General features: G+C 48.0%; 1 protein-coding gene across 1 annotated transcript in view; it reads left to right on the top strand.

Moving 5' to 3' along the window:
* Positions 1 to 2,911: 2,911 nt before the first annotated feature.
* SIM1 (SIM bHLH transcription factor 1) overlaps positions 2,912 to 12,717 on the top strand; it is a 55,818-nt gene continuing 46,012 nt past the window's right edge. Inside the window, exons 1-2 of the mRNA XM_082216633.1 lie at positions 2,912 to 3,185; positions 4,549 to 5,288. Coding sequence (XP_082072759.1) covers positions 5,114 to 5,288 — 175 coding nt within the window. The 5' untranslated portion in view covers positions 2,912 to 3,185; positions 4,549 to 5,113. The remainder of the gene's footprint in view (positions 3,186 to 4,548; positions 5,289 to 12,717) is intronic.

Consider the following 12,717-nt stretch of genomic DNA (forward strand, 5'->3'; position numbering starts at 1 on the left):
CATTGGTTTCTTATTGATATCACTTTTGCATCTGGCAAAACAAACAAACTAAAGATTACCACCCTCTTGAGGATAGAATAAATTTACCACCATTAGGCTCGGCTGTAAACTGCCAAGGTGCAAGCCAGTCCCAAACACTTTGACTCACGCAAGTCCCACAGACTTAACTCCCTCATAGGAATGCATTAGGATTGGAGCCTATTGGCAAATAGGCTTTCCCACTACAGGTAAATGTATTTCGAGTTCAGGCGCCTGCTCCCTTGGAAGGCACGTTGCCCCAGAGCGCATTTAACTTGGAAGCTGTGATCTCTTCCTGCATCCGTTTAGGGCTGGAAGAAAGGGAAAGCTGGTCTCCGCTATCTTTGGAAGCTTAAAGGCTCCAAGATCTGGGTTCATATTAAGCGATAGCTTGGGGGCATTTTTTGGAATAATTATATTGATTATGTTTAGGTCTTGCCTGTGTCCAAAGTTTCAAGGCGAGGGCCATTTAGAAAAGGGGGAATCCAAACACAGTTTTTCAAAATAAAAATATTCCGGATAAATCCACATTTTCCTTCTTTTATGACGTACAAATCTCTAAGCCACGGGGAACGCCTCTGTAGAAGGACTTTTTTCCCCCATCCGAAAACTCCACCTGCATAACATTTAGCCGTTGTCAGACAAACAAAACAGCAGATCAGGGTAGATTAAACACTTAACGGCATTAAATCAAGGATCATGTCCCCAAGTATGCGCTCTCTCTCTCTCTGTATATATAGAGAGAGGAACAGGACTCTGGTGCTTTTAATAGTTGTGCAAAAGAAGGAAATTCTTTTGCCACTAGTCGCCTTAGCAAAACATTGTCTTCCGGGCCTGGCCGTGAAATTTTAGTAGCCAGTGGCTGCTTAGTCAGTTGCCCCCCCTGAGCATGCACATAATTGGCTTTAGAGGCACGTTTCATTTCAGATGAGGAGAGAGAGCAAACACAATCCACACTACTGTGCCGCCTGCCTGCTCTTCCCATAGGGTTGAATAGATGAACCCAAAAGACCAGATATAAAAGATATGCTTTAAGTATATCCTGTGGGTTTAGACAGGCTTCGTCCACCTCACCCCCTTCCCTGCATTTATCCCTGAGAAATTACTTGTGCAGTTTGATCCTATCCATATTGGAAACGGGTTGCGCGTGTTCGGGATCCAGCGTCTGAGGCCTCGCTTTCCCTAACCGTTCTGCGCCTTGGTGATCCTTAAAAGAAACAGCCTCTCTGAGTCGTCTTCCAAAGGCAAGCAGAGCCATGGCTCTATTTAGCTAGTCCCTTAAAAACCCGTAGAGATGATGTTTTTAATCCAAACATCTAACGGAAACTAAGGGAATTTTAGCTGGGCTTTTAAAGCACTGCTGGATAACAACTAATGAATAGCGCAACCTTTGACGTGTCCCATTGACACGCACAGCCCAGACAAATGTATACAATAGGTTGGCAGCAGAATAAGCCTATGCGTGTTTACTCGGAGGTAAGTCCCACTGTGTTCTATTAGCCTTGCCTTATTGTAATGTAAGGCAACAGACGCATCCCGTGTAACCAGGCAGGTGTGTGTGTGTGTATAGATAGAGATACACACACACACACACACCTGTACATTACCTCTCTGCACATTTACACATTTTATTTGCTCATTTTCGGTGCTTATTTACTTAAAACGAGAGAAGTTGTAATCCCTCCACCACCAGGCGAAAACTTGCGTGGCAGACCTTGGCTAAGGGAGCCTTGACAATCACGTTCTTTTGCTTCTGAAACTGAAACACTTTCAGGCTGCCGTCCGAAAACACACGAAGTGAGGGAACGATGTGTTGAGGATTGCGGGGTTTAATTCTCTCTTCTAGGATTTGGCCAGCCCTCCAGTTGTATGTGTGCGTATTTTCTTCACTTCCAGGTCTGAATCCTCCTCTACTATCATCAGCTCTCAAGACTTCTTCTTCTTCTTCTTCTTCTTCTTCTTCTTCTTCTTCTTCTTCTTCTTCGTGCAGTTCGCCCCACTTTCTGCCAACAGATAATTTAAAGCTGATTCCTGTTTTATTGAATCGTCAAGAGTGGCGCGCCGCGTCCCAACGTGTGACTGTCCTTCAAACCGACACGAGAGCGCATTAAGGAGGCGTGGGTTGTACAGATCCTAAACAATTACTACTCTGCTCTGTTATTAAACAATTACTACTCTGCTCTGTTATCTATTTCTAGAGGAGGCTAGTAAACCTCTGTCCTAAACTCTGACAATAAATTGGTCCTATAGAAATTCGTGAAAATATATTTCCAAATAATGTGCTCGAATTTGGGTCAGCAATCCTCAAACTGATCACTCGGAAGGAAACCCGTTGACAACAGAAGTGGATACGGTTTATTTTTAAACGCCGGCCAATAGGTTTTGGGTCTGACTCTGAGGCCATTGAACGTTTTCACTCTTCCTTGAGTTTCCCACGGGCGTTATTTGCGTTCGATGCCTCCAAGTTCACAGGCACAAGGGATCTGCCTCTTTGGAAGAGCGCTGGTCCAGCGGGGACCATGACTCCCAAAACCTTCCTTTTTCTCCAGTTGCAAGAAGCAAAGTGGTTTAACAGGAGCCTGGCGCGAGCAGAAATAGGAGCGGGGTGCTCTTTCCCCAGGACTGTCGAAGAGCTGCCGTCGGGGTGCTTTCCTTCTCATCTCCCTGGGATCCCGGAGCGGAGCGATCCAGCCGCTTCTTGGCGCGTCCCCTCCTTCGGAGCGCGGAGGTCAGAAACCGGACGCGGCGCGCGCAAGGGTAAAAAGGGGTGTGTCCGACATGCGGTGACGTCACTGCGCCGCTCAGCCAGTGAGAGGCCGGTCTTTCGGAGCCCCGTTCCAATAGGAAGCGAGCTAGCTCTGTGAGTGGCATTAAGGCCGGGCTAGAAGAAAGCAGGACTGAGAAATGAAGTTGTGCTAAAAAGCCCTTTTGGCTATCCAGAAGTTTATTAGGCATTTCTCAGCCGGAAATTAAGGGATCTTCATTAATAGCCCCTCTTCATCCCAGATTAGAGCCCAGGGCGAAGCTGGGAGAAACCGAAGCGAGATGGGACGGAGGAAAACTCCATCGCCCTCGGCAGGGGAAGCTAACTTCTTCTCCACCTTGGGAGGATCTTCCTGAGTTTCATTCAAGCGCCGAGATTGTCACCTTGGGCGCGGGAACAGAAGGTAAGTGGCCGAAGGGCACGCGAGAGGGCGGAGGGGGTGGCGAGGGCCCCCGAGGCTGTTTTGGGGAGCGGGGAGGTGCGATCCCTTCGGACTTGGCCAAACATCATCCGGACTCCCCCCCCCCCCCAATGTGGCGCTCAGATAAAGGTTAGCTGATGCTCTCCCTTGCTGCGAAAGTCTGTTCTGGGGGGAAGCGGGTGGGAGAACTCCCTTCGAAGGAGCTCTGCGTAGCAGTGCAAGAGAATGATTTTGGAAGGAGCGTTTGCAAGGGACCCGAACGGGATCAGCTGCGGAGGGTTCTCCAAGGGCAGAGCGACAGAGGTCTCTGTTTGATCCTACCATTCCCCCCCCCCGTCCATATTGAGATCCAAATAGAGGGAGGGAGGGAGAGGAGGGACTAGCTGATTTCATTATCCACGGATGCCGCCATCCTCAAAGTGTTTAAGCCAGAGTGCCGGATTTAATAGCCGAACTGGTTCAAATGGGTTTCAAACAAGACCGGACACTACGTTAAACGAAGGAATCCGGCCTAACTCGTTTCTGGATCGGAAGCACCGTTTGAATTGCAGGGGGTTGGACTAGATGACCCTCGGTATCGGTGTCCCTTCCAACTCTACAATTCTTTCTGGCTGTATCATTGATTGTATTTTTCTCCTAAGAACTGGTTGCTAGGAGGAAATGGGAGAATGCCACCATAGTAATAATTAATAATATCAGCAACAAGGGGCGCAAATTATTTGGGGAAATCTGCGCGAATCCTTTTAAAATGAACGGAATCTGAGAAACACTGATATCAGCAGAGTGTGATAAGAGCATCTGCATAGGACTGGGCCCTAAATAATAATGGTGGTGGTGGTGATTCCTTTTTGTTTTTACTTGGTTAAAGACTCTGCATCTGCGATGTATTGTTTAATGGAGTTACGCAGAGCCGAAGCGTCCCCCCTGGTTTCGATTATTCGGAGGAATGGGCACCACTTGAAACAGTGCCTCTTCCGAGGGAGGCCATCTGATCCCTTCTCCTCCTCCCATTCCCAATGCTGAAAGCGACACTCACTGGCCCCAGTTGCAGTCCTCGGAAGCTAGTCCCGCTGGGCTCGACGGGGCTTACACCCAAGGAAGTGTGCGCAGGATTGCGCAAGCTTGCAATCCTACAGGTGCCTGACTCCAAAATCAAGCCTCCGCTGAGTTCAGTGGGACTCACTGCCAGGGAAGGATGCCCAGATGGATGTCAGCCTCATTCCCTCCGGGGAAAGGCTTTACTTACTCACACACCGCAGAATGCTTCCAAGGTGCGATGTTTTCCCTTGAGAATTAAACCCTTCGACCTCCCCGTCTCACCTCCCTGCCGTTGTTGTCTTCACAGTAGCCTGAAGGAGCGGTCCCTGAGTCTGCAGATTCCCGGCCACTTTTTTTCCGCAAAGGGAGAGGAAGAGCTAGAGAGGCCTGGAGATTCTCAAACGTTTGAAGAGACGCTACCATGTCTCTTTTGCCCGGAATTACATTTTCAGCCACGACAGGAAGAAAGCATCAAGGACCCCCTGACTGGATTGCTGAGCTCTGAAGCTGAGCTCTGAAGCCATCTTGCCGCTCTCCTCTCTGCCAGTCGCTTTTGGATTCCCAGAGCTGGATTCGCAACTTTTACAGCCCATTGATAATCAGCTCCTTAATAATAATAATAATAATAATAATAATAATAATAATAATAATAATAATTGATGGTCTTGCACCTATCACCATCCCGCACCCTGAAGCTTAAGCATTCGCGCGCCCGCATTTTAAAATGATTTTGTGATTTCAAAACAAAGCAACAAACAATTTCACGATGCTTTGCTGGAACTGACCGAGGCGCCCGCCCGCACACTTTTGTTTATTTTTTTGGATGCATCTGTGGAGCTTACACTGTCAGAAAGAAAGGGGAAGAAACCACCATGAAAGAGAAGTCCAAAAATGCGGCCCGGACTAGGCGGGAGAAAGAAAACAGCGAGTTTTACGAACTGGCCAAACTGCTGCCTTTGCCTTCCGCCATCACCTCGCAGCTGGATAAAGCCTCCATCATTAGGCTCACCACCAGCTACCTGAAGATGCGGGTGGTTTTTCCCGAAGGTAGGTGCCCACTGTCGCGGGATTCAGCTACCCACCCCTATTTCCTAATCAGCGGGGGGGGGGAGGTCCTTGATAGCCCAGGAGACCTTCAGATCTGGCCTCTTCCTCCTCTCATCTGGTCCAGTAGTTTAAGAGCGGACTAGGGGAGCCGTCGAGGGGGAGTCGCCTCGTGGCCCTGTTCCTCTGGCCTGTGTAGTTTTCGCACCAGACGGCTCTCTGGAGTGGTTCCCCACTCTCTTTCAAAAATAAATCTTTCTCTTCTCTCGCTCCCCCTCTATCCCTCCCTGCCCATAAACACTTTCCCCTTTGGAACATAGGATGTGTTTGGCTGGGAACCGCCGGCACCTTTGTCAACACGTCGAGGCTCAGAGCTCAGCTGCTTGTTCCAGTAAAACAAACAATGCATTTTCTCTCTCCGCCCCGCGTCTCCCTCCCGGCGAAGCCACGTGCGTTGCTCAAAAGGGCAATTCTCTCATATTTATTATAGATAAATTGGGCAGGAGGGAGGAGAAGGTGGGGGAAATGAATTAATACGAGGCTAAATATTTGCATGGATGGATCGACAGCGCGCAGCCCCTGGGCTTCTGTGCCGAGCAAAAAAAGGGAGGCAGCCGCGGACAGATGCGTCGCGTCGCGATGGGGAAAGGTGCGGGGGCGGAGGAAGGAGCCGACGAATTTAAATGCCTCTTTTGAATATGCATGAACGTGGCACATCTGGAACTGATGTCGAGGGTCCAGGTTTTTGAGAAGGCATGAATCAAGGCCGTCGGTGTAGTCAGCGAAAAACAAAAACAGTCTTTCCTGGTGTTAAAAGTTCTTCGTAAGAAGCAAGGCCGCGTTAACTGCCCGTTCTGGGTGATCAGGATGGGGTAAATAGCTGGAGTGTTTTTTCTGGAGTAGTGTGATTAAAAAAAGGGGGGGAGGGAGAACAGGATTCCTTAATAATAAGGTATGACAAACTTCAAACGGGGGGGGGGAATCCAAAGAAAAGCCAGGAACATCGGCCTCGATCCCCTCTGGCAATGGCTTTTAAGAGGAAATTCCCATTGCCTGGCTGAATGTTCGGCTTGCTTTTTTGTTTTTTAAAGATCAGACTGTTACTCTAGGATCCTGTGTACTTTAAAAACGGCAGTAAGCCAAGGGTTTTTCTCCTGTGAAACCCGGATCCCAAATATGTTGGGACTGAACTCGGAAGAGAATCGTGGGACTTCCTTGCGTAGCTCCAAACTCTTCTTTGGATTAAGGGCCCCTCGTCTTTTCTGCTGTCACCAAATGAGACTCCCTTTCCCGTCTACATGGAATCGGGATATGAATATGATCCCGATTAATCTAAAATATATATTTGGCGTTATAAGATCAGTGGCTATTTTTAAATCAGGCAAGGGGTTAGAAAACTTCACTAAGGATGATACCAATATTTTGTAAAGATAAACAGGAACCAGGGGATATAGGGAAATGGGGGGACGGAACTTCTCCCGGCGGAGTTAACGAAAACAAATCATTAGGATAGCTATAGCCTTTAGAGCATCTGTAGTTTTATTGGGGAAGTGAGGCGATGGCATCCACAGGATATTTCAGTTTTGAAATCGAGGAGAACACAAGCGCAAGGTGTTTGTTTTTTACAGAAAGTCAGCCCCAACCGAATTTACTTTGAAATAAGTTGAAGTGGAATTTATTTCCCAGAAAGCCTACAATCATACTTGCTCAGAAAACGTTCCTTTGAAATTGAGGGGACTTCAAAATAACTGGCTTGTGACCCAGCTGTGCGTTCTGCATATTTTGCAACGTGCAGTTGAATTTATTAATATGTGCATTAGGCTGTTTTCGTAAAACAGGATCCAAGTTTCATTCTTTTTAGCTTCCGCAGATTTCGAAAGCGGGGGAGCTAAACACATGCTCAGAGAGCAGCAAAAGAAACCAGAGGGATTTAAATGCAATTAACTTTGGCTGGATCGCACCCATACTTTGCAACATGTAACTTGCTGTTATTTATACAAGCATTAGATGAAACCAAGGCAGTTTGGGATGGGATGGTGATTATTATTTTCCCTTTACCGTCCTGCACATACCAAAGCACCTCCAAATTCTCATTCTGCACGTACATATTTTCGTTTGTTTGCAAAGAAGTTCCCTTGATTTCAAGTTGGGCCTGATCCAGCCAGAGCCCGGTAACTTCACCAGCATACACAACACGTGCCGCACTCCTTTCTGCCGCGGTCGATGGGATTAAAGCGCGCTCCATTTCGGCTGGATAGTGCTCTGTGTTTGGGAAAGCAATCCAGCCTCTGTGTGTGTTGTACACTGAGCCGCTGCTCCCAATTGTCCGTGTTTAGGAGAAGGGTGCTAATCACTCTTGCGGTAAAGGGGGAGAAGATGCAAAGGCGATGAAGTCACCTTTTCATTCCGGCGCACAGTTTTTGGAGACCTTTTATCCTCACCCTCCCTTCCTAATTTCCCCCTTTCGAAAAGGCGGCTCCTTTCGACTGTCCACGCGGAACTTGTGGAAGTATTGGGCCCGTGGGGGGCCCTTGGGGTTCCTCCAAAGATGATTAGCCACGATTTGCCCGCTTCCTCGGTCCCGGCGGGCTTCCTCCGGAGCGTGCTTTGCAGCAGCTCTGCGCAATTACCGGCGCCTCCCTCGCGGGCTTGTGCGATCAGAAGAAGCATATGGTGTTGCTTGTCGGCTGCGAGCAATCAGAGGAGGCAAAGAAGGGCTGATCCTCTGTCCCAGCTTCCCCCTGGCTTGTAAGCCGGCGAATGTCTGGAAAGAGAAAGGAAAGGGGTGGGGGGAGAGGAGAGAGAGCGAAAGCCGCCAGGGAATTGAGGTGGTCAAGGGCAAAGCGAGCCAGATCCGCTGCTGGGATAATGGCCCCAGCGTCTGCCACACTCGGAGGCAGCGAGAGAAGTTCTTGGGGCTCGGGCTCCCTTTATCTCTGTTGCCTCTTTCTCTTTTGCTTATTTTTCTTGTTTTCTATCTTAGGTAGCTGTGATCTTCTTGCATTGTATGGGGAAATCTCAATAAAAACCTTAGTGAAAGGTGTTCAGCTCCAGCTACGGATGGCTAAGGGTCCTGGATTTTGGCTCCGGTGCTTGCCCGAAGTGGGCTCCCCCCACATTATTTATTTATTTATTTTTAATTATTAAGGTCGATCTTAAACGTGCTGGGCACCGCGCGACACCCAGGAGCTTCCAAGCCCATTGCAGTCACTAGACAGCAAGCCTAAATCCAGCGATTAGGAAATAAATCCCACCTCAGGCGAGGGGAATTTAACTTCTTCCTGAGCACGCACCCGCTTCTATCTCCCTCATTCTCTCGCTTTCTCCCCACCCCCATCTCAACCGTCCTCTTTATATGGGTGGGCTAAGGTAGGGAAGGGTTATGGGGAAGGCGTCTTATGTGATGGCTTGCGTTTTGGTTAAAATCACTGCATATCTTAATTTTGGGAAAGGGGCGCAGAGAGAATTAGCCTGCAAGAGGCTAATTCCTTACTTCCTTACTTCTTCCAAGCACGTTGGCAGGGATCAGGGCCTACACGCCTGAGCCTAGCCGCCTAGATGAAGCCCCATCGATTTCAGTGGCGCCAAGCAGGGTCTCGGGCACAGCTGCCTGTCTGTGTGTGGTCCGGACTGAGCATGTTCAGGATTGCCACTTGAAGGAAGGCAAGGAAGGAGAACAGCAGTGGGGTGAGGAAAGCGAGCTCTAGAAGCAGACGCAGAAACAAACCAGCGGTGTCCAAACCATTATTGTTACTATGGCAAGGCGGAGATGGGGGAGTCGGTGGCCCTTCAGATCCTAGATGACAACTCCCATCACCTCTGGCTGTTGGACATTGGGCTGATGGGAGCTGGAGTCTAGCAGCCGTTGGAGGGCCACGGGCTCACCGCCCCCTTCCCCCATATTATCAAGCCATCTCTTTCCGCTGAAGTACACGTGGCACCATCAGCAACCCATCAACTGTGCTGGTCCTCTGACCTAAAGCCGCCTGGCAGACTTAGCCCGGCTGAACAACGTAGGACTAGTTTCCCCAGGTCTAAGGGCGCTCTCTCTCCCTCTCCCTCTTCCTCAAGTACCTTGGGATCGAAGCCTTAGCACATCAAAGGCCAGCAGGTTCACTTAAAAGAGGGCTACCGCTGGTTTCTGGATTTTGACTTGTTTTTCTTGGCTGGTTCTTGAAGACAGGCCTCTCTTCCGAATTTTTCACAGGGACTGAAATGCTCAGCGGAATAGGGTGGGATCTACTTAGAATCCGGGTCTGGGCGTGTTGTGAGAATGGACGCGCCATGACACGCAATCGCAGACAGTAGTAGGTGATTTATTTATTTTTGCACCAATTCTTTTTTTTGGGGGGGGGGGATGGACGAACCTTCTGCCTTTTCCTGAGCTCTCCAGATGTTGCGTTAAGGCAAGGAAAGGAAATGCCAGACCTCGCTAAACCTACCGCATCTCTCTCCTTCCGAGTCCCCAGAGATCATAAGTGAATTCGTATTCACGCCGGTTTGGAGGGCAAAGGTCAAATTCAGGACTCCGTTTCGCCTTCCTGTGTTTATGGACGAGCTCTGGCCTTGATCCTTTTACAAATAAATGGGAGAGGGGGGACATCCCTCCTCCTCTTCTCACCCCCTCCTCTCCTCCAAGGACAAAAGCGCATTTAAAGGTGAGAAGCCGGCTAACTTCCTCCCCAGAAACAAGCAGTGACGGAGCGAGTGACGGAGCCAAACGAGAGAATGAGGCCATGGCGGAGCCTTGCTAGGCTTTCTACGTCAGCGCCCAGTTCGGGGACCGTCTGTTAGGGATCGAAGGACTTTTGGCTGAGCCAAATCAGGCCAAGTAGCTGAACGACAGAAACATTTTAAAAGGAACCCTGCTGCAAGGGTTGAATTATTCGCAGAATGAAATACAGCAAAAGACCAACAAGCCTGTCTTGCTTTCATGCCCCATCTTTTGTAGAGAGTTGTTGTTGCGGTTGTTGTTTCCCCAAACATTACTAAAGTTTGGTAAAATATTTTAAGGAGAGAAACACAGCTCAGCGATTTAGGAGCATGCCACGCGTCTTTTCGTCTCTCTGACTAAAATATTTCCTAAGCAGCGTTTGCATTCAGATGCTTGAGGGCCACCAGTTATTACCTACGTAGCTGTTGCTTTACACCTGTGCAAGAATAGATCGAACGGCCCGAGGTCCTCCAGATAGTGAAGGGTTTACAAACCATAGCTGATAGATTTCTAGAAACGTTTTAATCCGGTGTCCAAACCAAGGAGTGGCTTTCGTTGCTTTAAAGACGGGGCAAGGAGGTGTCTTCAGAATCAAGTCCCACTGAAGCCATGGGGGCTGTCCCTCAGTGAAGTTTTGGTAATCTAAATAGGATATTAACTATAGACCCAGTTACATTGGTTTGCGGAAAGCATGCAATAGCTGCCCAAGTACATAAAACGGCTCTTTTGACTGGTGAGTCCGAGGGGCAGGTAGACAGAAGGGCCGAGGAGGGTCCACGCAGGAAACGCCGAGAGGTCTGGGGAACGAATATTAGAGCTCACCTTGAAACACAAAGTGCGGGTTTTCGCCCGCCGGTTGGTTGCGATGGAAAGGTTCGTTGGTTGTCAGTATTTTTCTGCGTGCGCGCTTGATATTTCTCTCGCTTATTTCGTAATTTATTTATTTTTTATGATCCAGTAGGAGTCTTGCTTAAAAATTGCAACTGAAACTGTGCAGGGTTTGATTCATTTTTTTTCCCTTCACCTGTTTTTCAAGAGGAGAGAACTCAAGTACATGGGAACAAAATAAAAAAAAATTTAAAAAATTCCTTCCAGTAGCACCTTAGAGACCAACTAAGTTAGTTATTGGTATGAGTTTTCGTGTGCATGCACACTTCTTCAGATACGAACGAAAGCTGTTTAGGTGTGCGGAATGGGCGGGTGTGGACTGGACGGAGCTGGATTGCGCCGTTCTTTGAAAAGGGCTACAAGAATTGGACCACTAGGAAGGAGAATAGCGGTCCAAAAGTCCAGAGTTTTTGCCTCCAAGTATTCATTTCTTGTCTAGAACAATCGTTTGTTGCTGTTGTTTTCAAAAAGAGATGTAAGGTTAACGACAGCAAGAGTGAGCTAGGCAATCCTTCCCGCAGGCCTTGCATCGAAAAAGGGCTTGCTAACTTTCTTGTTGTACTTCTTTTGCGATGTTTCAAAAGTAAAAGTGCAAGTTAAAACAGCAGCAACGCGTGGAGGGAATTTCCGCGCGGATCTCACGTCGATGATAATTATGAAAATGTTCATTGATTTCAACTCCCCCAGTGTTCTCCTATTTTTCCGATTGTGTGTGTGTGTGCGTGCGTGCACTGTGCGTGCGTGGGTGTATCTGTGTGTACGTTATGCACTACGTGACCAGAAACACACACACACACACACACACACACACCCTACCGAAATCATCCCATCTCCGTTGGGGTGGGCGGGCTGGCGGATTAAACAGGCGCTTGACATCATTTTTTGATAGTAAAAATAAGGAAATGCGAGGATTCTGAAAACATATATATTTAGATGTACTGTCACTCCATCACTAGTTGGATTCTGGACGCTGCGATCAGGCTGCAATCCTATATCCACTTACCAAGCAGTAAGCCCCATTAAACTGAATGGGACATGCGTTTTGAACAGGCACCGGCAGCTTCTTGCCGCTCCGCGTAGGGTTACTCAAAATCGCTTAGCAATGCAGCTCGACAGTTCTACACTCCATAATTTTGCAGCTACTATTTTGTTAAATAAATAAATGCGTTTAGCGTTTCAGTACTGAAATCCATTGCCTTGTTTTAGTTGGGAGGCGGTATTTAAAACAAAAACAACAAAGGGGAGAAAAGGAAGAAAAAACAACAACCCCCTTTCCCACGTGGATCGGTGATTTAATGCTGTTTTTCTTGCTGCTGAGGGAAATGATTGAGCATTGGGTTTCAGTGTTTATTTTCTTACAGACGTTTTTCTCATTTAAAAGCCTTTAAGCTGCCTCCCTTTGTTTGATTCCAGTTTTGATGTGGACTTGAAATGTGAAGTGCAGAACGAAAGCCCCGGCATAACTGCTCCAAAAGCAGATTTATGGCTGAGAAAAGCAGAGGTCAGGCTGATTGGCAAAAACCGTAATTTCTTCGCGGAAAGCCGCCTCGATCGCCAGAATAAAATAATGATGGTGGTGGTGGTGGTAATAATGGTATTAATTAATAAGCTGTTTGCAGATATTTTCATCAGTCGTGAGGCTAGTAGATGGTGAAATAATTCATCCTCACCCCCTTCCCCAAGGATTTCAGGACGAAATGTTAATTTCCCCCCTCCTCTGTTGTTATGGTTAGCATGGAAAACGGAATCGTTTTATGGGTCTGATTAACAGAGCAATACTATAGAGTTTAATGGGACTTTTCCCCCAGGTAAGTGAGCATATGATTCATC

This window comes from Podarcis vaucheri (genome assembly GCF_965113315.1).
Source record: "Podarcis vaucheri genome assembly, chromosome: 3".
Classification (NCBI taxonomy): Eukaryota; Metazoa; Chordata; class Lepidosauria; order Squamata; family Lacertidae; genus Podarcis; species Podarcis vaucheri.